The sequence below is a fragment of the Daphnia carinata genome, chromosome 8, assembly GCF_022539665.2.
Source record: "Daphnia carinata strain CSIRO-1 chromosome 8, CSIRO_AGI_Dcar_HiC_V3, whole genome shotgun sequence".
NCBI classification, from domain to species: Eukaryota; Metazoa; Arthropoda; class Branchiopoda; order Diplostraca; family Daphniidae; genus Daphnia; species Daphnia carinata.
The window spans coordinates 1,694,870-1,708,495 of NC_081338.1; the positions used below are offsets into that span (position 1 = coordinate 1,694,870).

At 41.2% G+C, this 13,626-nt stretch overlaps 2 protein-coding genes across 2 annotated transcripts; one reads left to right on the forward strand and one right to left on the reverse strand.

Annotated features, from left to right (window-relative positions):
* Nucleotides 1-505: 505 nt before the first annotated feature.
* On the reverse strand, nucleotides 506-1,647 carry LOC130704102 (jerky protein homolog-like). The gene is made up of 3 exons (XM_057525585.1): nucleotides 1,345-1,647; nucleotides 1,022-1,293; nucleotides 506-770 (listed from the first exon to the last, which is right to left on the reverse strand). The coding sequence occupies exons 1-3, from the start codon at nucleotides 1,645-1,647 to the stop codon at nucleotides 506-508; spliced, it is 840 nt and encodes a 279-aa protein (XP_057381568.1).
* Nucleotides 1,648-9,918: 8,271 nt separating this feature from the next.
* LOC130704104 (uncharacterized protein K02A2.6-like) lies at nucleotides 9,919-12,275 on the forward strand. Its single transcript, XM_057525586.1, has 3 exons — nucleotides 9,919-10,016; nucleotides 10,071-10,405; nucleotides 10,498-12,275. The coding sequence occupies exons 1-3, from the start codon at nucleotides 9,919-9,921 to the stop codon at nucleotides 12,273-12,275; spliced, it is 2,211 nt and encodes a 736-aa protein (XP_057381569.1).
* The last annotated feature ends 1,351 nt before the right edge of the window (nucleotides 12,276-13,626 follow it).

A 13,626-nucleotide genomic window follows, 5' to 3' on the forward strand; every position in this document is an offset into this window, starting at 1 on the left:
GGCTACCATTGTCGGGGTTCGCCAACCCTTTTATACCTGTTTTTTTCAACGCTTTTTTCAAAGACAAGCAATGGGATAAAAATTAAGGTTTCAGAACCCGATAGGGAGCTGAAAGCAAAACCCATGTTTTTTTCTGTCTTCTTTACTCCATGTCTTCTCCTAATGAACAATGTATTGAGAAAAAAAAATTGATTGTATTTAACAAATATTTTATAAAGCTTCTTTGTTGCATTTTGACTAGGTAAATAATTATCACAGGAATCACAGGGTAACATTAAATTGAGTTTCAATATCGCTTCTCAACTTTAGATATATGTTGCGCGTCAGTTCAATTAATGTGAAATTTCCTGACTCTTGTGCGTTTTGTAACATTTTACGAGCTGAATCCATTACCTTCCCGATATCGCTTTCGATAAGCCTATGTGTTAATAAAAATTAGACTGATTATCAGGCAAACTATACAATAAACTATGGAAAATAAGTCATCCCACCCCTCAGGCGAAGGTTAAACCGGCTGATACGTGTTGGCCGATTCATTGGCGGTTGAGCAAGTTGGCAGAGACAGGTTGGTTGAATCAACTTCGTCTGTTTCATCGTCTACTGCGATCATTTCAGCTTCCTCAGCGGCTAATAAGTCTGGGTGTTGCTCGATGTCAAGCCACTGGCTTAACAACTCTTCACGCTCGTCGGAAGTTGAACAGACTAGATGGTCAAGTCCAGGTTTTTGTAGACGATGGTGGTTGTCACATCTGAGATCTAATAGACGAAGCCTTTATTGACAATGTGTTATTTTTAAATATAGCATGCAGTTTTACCTTTAAACAACTCGCGAATTTGTTAAATAGCTGTAGTGTGTACTGTAGAGCTGTAATTTTGACCTGTGTGAACCACGTCAGCAGCTTCAGTTAAGGGGAGGCATTTTGCTCGATTCCAGCAACCTATGATTGTTGAAGCAGGCATATTATCCCAGCACTCCTTAAATGAAATTGCAGCATCCAATATATGAGCGCTACAACCAAACGATAATCCACGACGGCCGTTTGGAATTTGTTCAGCTTGAAGTTGTAGCGCTTCAAAATTGTCGTAGCTTTCGACGAGTTTTGCTAGCATTTTTGACATGTATCTCGTTTTCAGAGCTGCAATTATTCCTTGGTCTAGGAGTTGGTAGATAGACGTCACATTTGGTGGGAAATAATATGTTGAAACTTGGCCAGTCGGATCAATGATCGTTTTATCATGGCCGGAGCACGAATCCATCACCAACGCAACTCTTTTATTTGTAAAACATTGAACCTGAGGAAGAAAAACATTATCCCACCAATGCTTATATGTTGGCTTATCTACCCATGCACGCGACTGGTTAGTGTACGGAAGGGGACACCTATTATCACGGAAACCGTGAGAGGTTTTTGCCGTCCCAATAATCAACGGATCTATCTTACAAGTGTCAGTTGCCTTGACGCATAAAACTAAAGTTATACGGTCTTTGGATTTCATGGCTTTAGTTCCTTTCCCTTTTTGCCTTTTGTCACCCCGATCGAGAACATAGCTCCGATTAGGCATGCAACGATAAAATAATCCCGTTTCATCCATATTGAAAATATGATCGGGAGCGAAATTAGAGAGTTCATTGCGTAATTTTATCATACTTACCTCCGCCTCTGCCAGGTTAACGTCATCAGCCTCTCCGTGAAGGCGCATGCTTGGTCCAATTTCATATCTCCAAAGCCAGTTGCGAAACTATCCGTTGGATGCTTTGAAATCCACAAAGCCTAGCAAAGACGCATCGCGTCACGCACGATATTGTATGACTTCTCGGCTCAATGGTAACGGTTTACACCTGCCAAGTGGATTCAGCATGCGAGAAAACCATGCATAAACGGCTTCATCAACTTGTGGATACTTGCTCTTCGATGTTGACACTTTAGACTTTAATGTTATCAACTTTTCACTTGCTATCGAAAGTAGCATCTCACTTGAAATCTTTATTCGGCTGACTTGAGATTTTGATAAACCTCGATTTTTCACAATGTTTGTCTGAGATTCACCGTTCTTCAATTGATCAATAGCTTGCATTTTATTAAACAACGACAATCGCTGGTAGCGCTTCCGAGACCTGAACATGGCACTAGGATCTTCATTTTCACAATTTTTCTTTGTGTTCCCCATTTTAAGCTCTGTAGCTCACTCTTCGAATTTTAAGTTTTAACTGAGTCATTTCAGTGCATGTTTCGTTCAGTACGGCAGTGTGCTACATCCCCCTATTTCCCTGATGCTAGACCTTGTTAATCTTAACAAGCATGTTGTTAAAGCCTGTAGGGAAAATGTTGCGATGCGTCATCGTACTTGAAAGAAAACAGTAAAATAAGACAAATGGTAAACTGCAGTCAGTTTATTTTTGGCCTGCACATTCATTCGCACTGTAGTGCACCACCAGACATTTAAGCCTCCCGCCAACAGATTTGAGAAAATGCCCTACAGTGGAAATTTGGTGCGAGCAGCCCCTCTTCCTGTTTTGTGAGATTTCCCCTTTTGCAGGCGTCCCGTTTTGTGGAGCCTTACTGTATAACTAAAATCATCTGTTAAGACTTGTGAAGTAAAGCAGACGATAAAAATATTGTATTTTATGATATTTGTATCGATACTCGCCAACGAAAACCATACTTGTTCCATGTCATAGTTTTTTACTGGTTTAGCGGTGTGGGTTAAGTCGGCGCTCGTAACACGAAGCGTCGGAGTTCAAATCTAGGCAGAGGTGAAAATTTTTAAATTATTATAGTTTTTTTTCATTTGCACTACACGCCATCTATTGTTAAATGTGAGATCTATTTGGAGTGTATCGATACAGCAATTATCCAAAAAAGTCGACTATCTAAAAAGTATCTAAAAATATCGATATATCGTTTTCAGGCTTAGATAGTCGACAACACTACTCAATAGTAAAAACTGTTTCAGATTATCACCCTGCCAGGAGCTGCGGAACGCATAGCGTCAGCTTTAGCAACTTGCTAAACTTTCTCGCAATTCAAGCTGCTGACCTCGTAACTTTCCTGGAACTGTCCAAGGATGACGTTCGGGAGTGCAGTAAACTAGGCCACCCGTTATGTAAATTCCGCAGGGGAGTCAGCAAATGAAACACTTGGAAGTCTAGTGCCATAGCAGTATTCATGAACAATGCACCCCGAATCAAAAAGCAGTGCCGGAAGAAATTTACTGATTGGCAAGGTCCAGAAGTTGTATGCATTGGACCAAACCAATGGGCAATTTCGGCAAGAAAAACGCATTTTTTGGTTGAAGAAACATACAAAATGAATATTGTAACGCTCACACGGACACAAACCGACAATACGTCGGGGATATTTTCCGTTTTGTAACGGGATTGACCAGCTTTTGGCCACCGGTTAGTCTCAATAGTTATTCTTCGGTCTGATATTAGTTCATCACAGATCTGAAATCTAACACGTCAGGCCACCAGGCCTCTACACTATCCAAAAGAAAAGAAAGCCACACAGAAACACTTAATATTTCAGACCAACACCGCCTGGGAAAAAACAGTTCGTCGCCAAACTAGCGTTATACCGACAAACAAACTAAAGCAGAATCGCCTTTCTTAACTTCTCGTCCTACCGTTTTATAAACTCTCATCCACCAATGCGAGAGCTAAGAACTACTGATGCAGGATCGACGACAATCTTGTATCATACCCGGGATCCACGTACATTTCCGGGTGTTCGTTTATAAATCGACTACTCCGAAGGGTTTAGGGCAACCTTCAAATGACTTTTTATTTCTAGTTTTATTTTTATTTTTATTTTTCGTTTTAAGAAAACCAACATTTTCTTATTTCGTTACAATATTAATCAACAAAAAAGGCTGTCGTTTGCAGTTTTAGTTTTAGCAGGCAGGACATTGCTGTAATGTATTGGTTTGTCGTAAATTTTCCTAATTAACTTTCTTAACTTTTCTTTTTTTTTTTAAATAACAAATATGGAAGATTGTTAGTCGTATTCTACTTATTATAAAAACAACAGTCATTCTTGGGATCAAATGATATTGATGTGGAAAGTTAACAATAAACATTCAACAAGGTCACACACTGCCGTTTCTCTCCTCACATCCTGAAAGACTCTTGGTTATGAAAACGTTTATACACACGAGCCTAAGGCTAATGAGGAGAAAAAACACAACCTCGAGAACTAAACTGAAAGCTGGCCTATCTGGACATTTTGTAACATTCAATTCTTTCCGGCAAATCAAGAACTCCTGATCTAACCAGCTGCTGCGAAGAGGGGAAGGGGAACAACTAACATTAGCTAATTTAAGAGAAATAAAGGGGAATGTAGGAGAAGAGAAGGGCAGATAACAAAAAGAAAGAGAGTGTTATGCATCGGACAACATAAGATACATGTTAAATTGACCTTAGTCGTTTGAGTTACGAACAAACAGAGAGGTGAACACAAAACTAGAAAATGTACTGAATGCAAGTAAACACCCTTCCAAAGATACTAAAATTTAGCGACGGGATCCAACAACGAATCGATTAGATGACGCTATAGTCTTCTTGTTTATTTAGTGACAAAGAACGCCCCTAATTAGTGCATCGTTTTCATCTTCAGTGCTATCCGCTGAGACGATCCCTGGACGTCTTCGAATTTCATTTTAAGTGCAATCTGCGCATCTTGATAGGGGAGTGTGCGCCAGCAATTCACATTTTACGGGGAGTCTAAGCTACGAGGCCAAGACTCTTCAGGAGCCCAAAGGGAAGCATATTTTCGGACCGGGGTGTTTTCCTTGTAATTACTATTCAATAGTCTAGTGATTAATGGTACCATTCAAGTTTTCACGTTCTTCCCTGACGGCGCTACACCTCCTTTTGGTACCAAAAAACACGGGGCCTCTAAACTGGTTGACAAACGTAACAAGAAAAGAGTACAAAAACTACATGCTTGACTTGTACGTCTCTACTGGGCCATAAATAAGCTAGCCGTATTCTCTACATTTGATTATTATATACGATCTTATTCTTGCATACCGAGGTGACATCGAAGAAATTGTACTTTAGTCGGGCTGGGCTCGGTCCTCTTCGTCTCTTTTTCGCACCTCTGTGAGACAAGAATAGCAGGGCGTCAAAGTGACTCCTCAGCCTCCGATTTTCAAACATCAAATCAACAAATAGATCCAAGGGGAACATGAACTTAATCACCCACTCAAATGGGTAGCGTTAGACGTTCCCATCTTCTTCCAATGTTCGTCGTAGTCGTTAACCGCTTTCAGATGTAAACTCGCTCCCACTGTGTCTATACGCGTTGGTTGTCGAGGAGTGGTTGGTGAGTCCTCCATGATTAGCTATTTTATCAACGGTTGCGTTTTCTCTACCACCAGCAAGCCGTTCAACATCTCTACAATTTTGCTAGTCAATAACATTAGTGACATTCCCTAGCAGCATCCGCTGAAAACTCGCCAGTAGAACAAACTTGTCTTAGGTCGTCGAATATAGTTTCGGGATTTATATGACCACTAATGCTGGCAGAACCAATTTCATTGCGCCCTTTACCAACGTCGTCGTCAATTGGTTTTAAGAACGGGCACACGGTGCGCATTTTTAGGCTTCATTCCCGTTAAGCTGAACAAACAGGGTGCGATCCGGAGACAGTTCAAGATACGGGCAAACCCTGCGGCCGAATGGAAAACAATTTGCTGTTTGCTGGTGACCACCAGCATAAGGTAAGCAATGTAAGTTTGGAAAACTTAATTAAACTCAAAAACCGGTAAATTAATGTGCCATCGAACGTTGCCGTTTGACAGTAAACGTTCCCATCCTCACGGCAATGCCTGTTGAGCTGACACAAGCGCTTGGGAGAGTACGTTTGCAGTCATAGAAGCGGCAACGATGTATTCTGAATCGCCCATCACTAAGGTTTCTTTTCGATGGAAGCGACTACTTCGCTCACAACGAACTGGCCTTTCGTCTCAAGCGCTTCACACATTTGGCCTAGGACACAGATCGTTGGCAAAAGCATCATGTTCTTCATCTACCATGGTGGTCTGATCTTTTTTCGGATAGGACAACCCGGTGGCGATGCGGCTTCTTCCTGTTCTTTGGCTCTAGGTTCCCCTTCATCTTGTAAGCTTTTGCTACTGTCCGCTTCCTCAGTCGTCTCCGGCCATTGTCGCTAGTGTCTTGGTCTGGCTTTTCCCAAGGCCGTTCGCTTTTTGATAGTACGGCACTGTCATCCAATTCGTGAGTCGCAGAAGGGCAAATACTCCACGTGTTGCTACCGTAAACCTTTTTCCTTCATCGGACGTCGTTTCCCGTGGAATTCTATGCCGTAACACAATCTCTTCAACGTAGAACTGCGCTATCTGCCAGGCTGTGGTTTCCGGTACGGTTCCCTTTGCCCTATCCAATTTGTAAGTAGTCGCAGAAGGGCAAATACTCCACGTGTTGCTACCGTAAACCTTTTTCCTTCATCGGACGTCGTTTCCCGTGGAATTCTATGCCGTAACACAATCTCTTCAACGTAGAACTGCGCTATCTGCCAGGCTGTGGTTTCCGGTACGGTTCCCTGCCCTATCCAATTTGTAAGTAGTCTATCCCTACGATGATGTTTTTATTCTCGTTGCATGATGTCCAGAAGGCGCCATGGGCGTTGATACAAATCTATTAAAAGGATCTTCTCACCTGCGTTATTTCCATTAGTCCCGTAATCCTAATTTAATCCCGCTTCCGTATCTGGCAACTCATACATGCATTAACATAACGGGCGACCACTCGGTTCGTTTTCGGCAAACAAAACCTCTGTCAATTCCTCTCCAATCCTACAATAGGTTTGTCATCAATCCGCGTCATAGCTCATTTCTGCGGTTTGGCACACAGAGTCGGTCGAATTTTTGTCCCAATATGATCGTTTTCAAGTAGGGGAGACCAGACCCATCTTGGACACTGTATCAAGTTGTACAGTGCTGCGAAAAATATAAGTTGTCATAATAATAATATAATATTTCCACATTTTGTTTAAAACTGGTTTTTTTAAATAGTGTAAATAATTTGAGTTTCGTGTCCTTATTATTTATAGAGTTATTAAATAAAAAAAAAGAAAAGAAAAAATGTCTGCATTTTCCTGGGTTCCTTATCGGTTATTTTTTTCTACGTTATCTTAAGATTATACGTTTATTGATAATGAAAGTAAGTAGAGCAGACATTTTTTAATAATATTTAAAAGTAAAAAAACACATCAGTTTTCTTGCGAAAACTGTTTTTGGGGCCAATTTGAACATAGGGCATGGGTGATATTGGACACGAAATAAGGATGCAAGGGAGGAGTCAAGTCAAAGCGCAAATATTTGAAATGTTTCAATTTGACGGAAAATTTAGAATATAGCTAAGGTTTATTTGAATTTGTTTTCTAAATAAAAAAGCGCTTTATTTTGGAAAAATAATGTAATTCCTTTCTGTATTGTTCAACTGTAAACTACACGTCTTGTTCATAACTTCTCACGTTTTCAAAGTTTTGCCAGCAGACGAAGCCACGACATTACAAATAAAGAATCAAGGAATAAAGACTGGAAAACTGAAATAGCTAAATTATCGAATCCGTGTTGGCCCCACCTCTTTCTATGTCTTCCTTATCAGTAAAATGAAAATATTTCAGGGATAACAAAAGTCTCTTATTTCTTCGAATATCTTATTCAGACTGCATTTAAATTGTTCACTAATTTAAGCGCAATAAGTACAAATTAAATTAAAATTTTAAAACAACTCATTCTATCTATTTTGACCCCGTCCAAAGTGGTACAGGTGTCAGTCCAAAGTCACCCCGTGTCGGTCTAAGCTCGTCTCAAAATAAAAATCATAATGAAATCTAAAAAAACTACATTGTATCTCTGAAAAAAATTTAGGGGGGTTGCGGAAAACTTCTAAATTAATTTTTGACAAATTTCGCAAATTTTGCATAAGTGGGATGGTCAATAATGGGGTAAAACCGAAACTGTCCAAGATGGGTCCGGTCTTCCCTACAACAAGCCCTCTCTTAGCAGAAAGTTACTGTAAAATATGGTGATACTTCATGACAAGCATTGCTCGACCCGTTGCTGTACGTTCGGATCCTTTTTTATACAACTTTTGCGCCATAAATGTACGGTCAAGTTGTTGCACTGCTTTCTTCAGCGCCACAATTAGCTCCAAGAACCAGCTCCACTCCGTCTTCCTCAGCGAAAAGTTCCTTTGTCCTCAATCGCCGTTAGCGGGTATACCACATTGACGAAGTTCGGTACGAACTTGCGATAAATAGAGCAAAGTCCTTCAAAAATCTTAATCACTATTTTTTGCTTTCTTATTGGCATTAAGGTTTGGGATAAGTGTAGTGTCTGTAAGCGATTCTGACCATTAGAGGTCACCACTAACACTGTAATGGGACACTAGAGGGCTTTAACCTAGGGTGGCCCAGTTAGTTAGGGAAGTGACTTGGAATAGTGATGACTGCGTAGTAGTCCCAATAAAAGTATCAGCACAATTATCTCAGTGTATCCAGTTAATTAATCAACATCCGGCTATCAAAACGCTTTATCTGAGCAAGAAATTACATTTGACGACGAGTAGTGACTTACTAGCTGCAATTTGGTAATTTTATAACAGTTAAATTTACTAATCATTTGTCTGGCATCAGTAACGCGTGAAGATGAGTTTGTCTGTTGCTATGGAAGCATTTGTCTATGATGGAGACCAAACAACTCTGTCGACAAAATGGGCAGAATGGCTTAGAAGATTTCAAAATTATCTTGTAGCTATGGCTATCAATGATGACAACAGGAAAAAAGCATTGCTTTTACAATTAGCTGGGAAGAAGGTGCATCAAATTTTTGTGAAGCTCAATTCAACACCTCGAGTAGCTAACCAAGAAGCAAACTTGGTTGGCTGAACTGGCTTGAAAGCTGAAACACAATATGCTGCAGCAAAACGTGCATTGAACGAGCATTTCAACCCAATAATTAAAATAACATACAACAGGCACAAGTTTAAATCAACAAAACAAGCTAATGATGAGTCACTTGACCAATTCCATACCAGACTCTCTGAATTGGCACAAGGCTGTGACTTTCGTGATGTTGATGATGAGATCAAATCAAAAATTATCCTAACTTGCAGATCAACAAAGCTGAGAGCAGAAGCATTGGTAAATTCTGAGTGGGACTTGAAAAAGTTGCTTGAAAAGGGTACAACATATGAGTTGAACAAGTTTGAATCAAAGCAGATTGAAGAAGGCTGCGGAACATCAACAGTTAATAAAGTTGTCACAAAGAAAAAGAATTTTAACAAAGGAAACTTCTAAAAACCAAATAAAAAAGAATCTGTGAAACAAAATAACTCGAAGACCTGTACCTTTTGTGAAGGAAATTGGCATAAAAAACTGCAGTATTGTCCTGCGAAGAAAGAGGGTCTTGTTTGTGGCAAATGTCATAAGCAAGGCCATTTCGCTCGTGTATATCTCAATCCTTCATCAAGTGGGTCAAAAGAGAAAAAGCGAGTCCAAAATGTCAAGTTTCAGGATACATCTGATGAGGATTAGAGTAATGTAGAAGAATTCACCAACAGAGCAGCAGCTGACAACAAAAATCAACCTACTATCAAGCTAGAAGTTTTAGATAGCTCGATCAATTTCCTAGTTGATAGTGGAGCGTCTGTTACTTTGATCAACGAACGGGCGCATGAGAAGTTAGGAGCACCGACCTTGAAGCGTTCAACAAAGAAGATCTACGCTTACCAGTCAACTGTACCATTGCCGTTATTAGGTACATTCCAAGCTGACACTAAAATATTGGGCACAAAGAAGATTGTACGTGTAAAGTATCATTTTATCAGTGGTAGCAACGAAATGTTTGCTAAGCTACCAGGCGGCTATTGATCTGGGTTGCATTAAGATGTGCCCAGAAGTAAAAGTTGTGCGGGTTCGACTGATTCAGCTGCAAACGAAGAATCAACAAGGAGTAGAGCAGCCTCTATGCAAATACGATGGACTGCAAGTCCGATTGCACATCAACAAGAACATTAAACCAATAGCTCTATAACATAGGCGTATTCCGTTTCATCTACGCAAGAAAGTAGAAGATGAGCTGGAACGTTTGGAGCGGCTGGACGTCATAGAGAAAGTTTCCGGTCCGACTCCGTGGGTATCACCAGTGGTGATTGTCCCAAAGAAAGAAAACGGTGAAATCAGATTGTGTGTGGGCATGAGATTACCGAACAAAGCCATTATGCGTGAACGACATCTGATTCCCTTAATGGAAGATATTTTGGCTGACATCAATGGCTCGAAATTCTTTACGGTGTTAGATCTCAAACAAGCATACCATCAGCTGGAGTTAGACGAAGATTCGAGATATATTACAACTATTTCGACGCATGTGGGTCTTCGTCGATTCAAGAGACTGTTTTTGGCGTCACATCAGCGGCAGAGGTTTTTCATAACGTCATCAGAAAGCTGTTATCTGGAATTAAAGGTGTGTTCAACGTGAGTGATGATATCCTCATCCATGCGCCTACTGAACAAGAACATGATAACCGCTATGCTGAGGTGATCAAACGGTTGGAGAGCAAACAGCTGACAATTAATGGCAAGAAGAAAAAGCTTAAGCAATCACGTGTGAAGTTTTTTGCCCTAGTGATTGGTGCTGAAGGTGCTGAGGTTGACCAACAAAAAGTGTCGGCAATTGAAAACTTTACGAGACCACAGTCAGTGTCAGAAGGGAAGAGTTGTATTGGCATGGCCAGCTATCGTAGCAGATTCATCAAGAATCATGCCGATTTCACAGAACCACTTCGTAGACTTACAACGAACGAAGCAAAGACTCAATTCGTGTGGAATGAGCAATATGAAAACACCTTTCAGAAGTTGAAACAGGCGTTGGGCAACACCAGGAAGTTAGCATTCTTCGACCCAGAGTTGAAAATGGAACTGATAGTGGACGCGAGTCCTAAGGGACTGGATGGAATTTTGGCCCAAGTTAATAATAAAGGGGAACGTCAGATCATTGCTTACGCTAGTAAAGCACTGGACGCAACGGAAAAAAGATACTCACAAATCGAACGTGAAGCTTTAGCAATAATCTGGGGTTGTGACCATTTTCAGATCTATTTGCTTGGATCTCATTTTACAGTAGTGACTGACCACAAACCTCTCGTGAGCATCTTTAATAACCCGACATCGGCATTAAGTGCTCGTCTAGAACGTTGGGTGCTGCGAAGACAACCGTTTGAGTTTACAGTTGCGTACAAGCCAGGTGCTGACAACGCGGCGGATTCTTTATCAAGACATCCGAAGAATACTTGTCTTTGTAAACAAGCGGAAGTTGGAAAGGAATTCGTCCGTTTTGTTAGCTGCCAAGCATTACCAGTGGCACTCTCTGCGGCAGAAATTTCCAAAGAAACTAGCAAGAATATGGATTTTCAATTGATCAAGAAGTCTATTATCACGGGCAAGTGGTATCCCCTGACTTCGGACTTAATGAAAGCTTATCACAAAATTAGGCAAGAGTTGACGGTGTCGGAGAATGGTGTAATTTTGAGGGGAACAAGAATTTGTGTTCCACCGTCTCTACAGAAACAAGTTCTCAACCAAGCCCACGACGGACATATGGGCATGAACAAAACTAAAGCTTTGTTACGAACTAGATTGTGGTTTCCTCGGATGGACGAAGCGGTCGCGAAAATGGTCCAAAACTGTCTTCCGTGTCAAGCTGCGACATTAACTCCACCAAAAAGGCACCCGATCAAGATGTCTCCTTTGCCAGATTATCCCTGGCAACAGCTGAGTTTAGAATTTTCTAGTTTGCCATCGGGTGAAGAATTGATGATCTTGATTGACGACTATTCAAGATTCCCAGAAATTGAAATCGTTCCGTCTACAGCTAGTCACCATGTTATTCCAAAGCTGGACAAGCTATTATCGTCGTTTGGAATTCCTGAGGTCATTCGCACGGACAATAGTCCACCTTTTAATGGAAAGGAATTCTATAATTTCAGTCTACAGCTAGGATTCAAGCATCGGAAAATAACACCAAGATGGCCGGAGGCCAATGGGCTGGTAGAGCGGTTTATGAAAACAGTCGCTAAAGTGATTCGGACTGCAGAAATTGAATGCAAAGATTGGAGACGCGAGTTATACCGTTTCCTGAGGAATAATAGAGCTACGCCGCATCCCGCCTTGAAGAAATCACCGTACAGCATCCTGATGGAACGGGAACCAAGAACTTTGCTGCCTGACGGACGCAGAGTATAAAGAACGGATCAAGAAATATGCAGATCAGCGTCGGCAGACCGTGGAACATCAGTTGAAGATTGGAGACACGGTTATCGTTAGAAAAGAAAAAGCTCTTTGAAAAAGTCGGAAAGCATTTACGAAGTGACACCATCGAAGGTGACCTGTGTCAAGGGAACAATGATTACAGCGAAGTTCAAAAAGTCAAAGCATGTAATAACGCTAAATTCGTCATGTTTCAAAAAATTGCAGTGGAGGAAGAAAAAGGGAGTGTTGCGATTTCTTTGCCTGACGAGGAAGAAGAGGAGGTGGAGAGACAGCCAGTTGCTGTAAAAAAATTATCCTGAAGGGGAAGAGGATCCGGGACAAACCCAGATGGAAATTTTCAACGAGGATCATCCCGATCATCTGGAAGAGGCGCAACCCGTACAACAACGAGAGGGCCAACAGAATCAGCAAATGGAGCCTCAACCGCGTCGGAGCAACCGGAGGAACCGTGGAGTGATGCCCGAGAGATTCCAAGCTGGCATCAGTTGATAATATTTGTTTCTTTTGTTTCTGTGTCTTGATGGTTTGGCTTATTCATCAGATATGTGGGCCTAAGCCGATTGTTTGTTTTTCTACCGAACCATTTTTGGAACTTATAGCAGTGAAGTGTTAATTGTGAAGAGTTGTACTCTTTTGTTTAACGTTGGGAGGAGGGTAGTGTCTGTAAGCGATTCTGACCATTTGAGGTCACCCCTAACACTGTAATGGGAAACTAGAGGGCTTTGACCTAGGGGGGCCCAGTTAGTTAGGAAAGTGACTTGGAATAGGAATGATTGCGTAGTAGTCCCAATAAACGTACCAGCACAATTATCTCAGGGTATCCAGTTAATTAATCAACATCCGGCTATCAAAACGCTTTATCTGAGCAAAACATTACAGATTAGTAATTTGCCAATGGCTTTACAGTATTCGGGATCAGGTTTAATTCCTGCTTTGCTCACCATATTACCCAACATTTACACCCAGTCGTTCCCGAACACAGACTTCTCTGGTTTCAACTTTGGCCTTCCGCAAGCAAGGCAAGATTTTTTCAAGCTTCTCCAGGTGCTTTAACGCATGGTTTCCGAAAATTTCCACATCGTCCATATACACTAAGCAATCATTCCACTTCAATCCTGCCAATACTACGTCCATAAGCCGTTAGAACTTACTTGGTGCCGAGAATAACACAAACGGCATTACACGGAATTGGTAAATGCCGCCCGGTGTTGGAAAAGCTGTTTTTGGTTTATCTGCTTCCGCGACAGGTATCTGCGAGTATCCACTCTATAGATCCACAACGCTGATCAGTATCGCTCTTATCAATTGGGGCAGCCAATCGTCT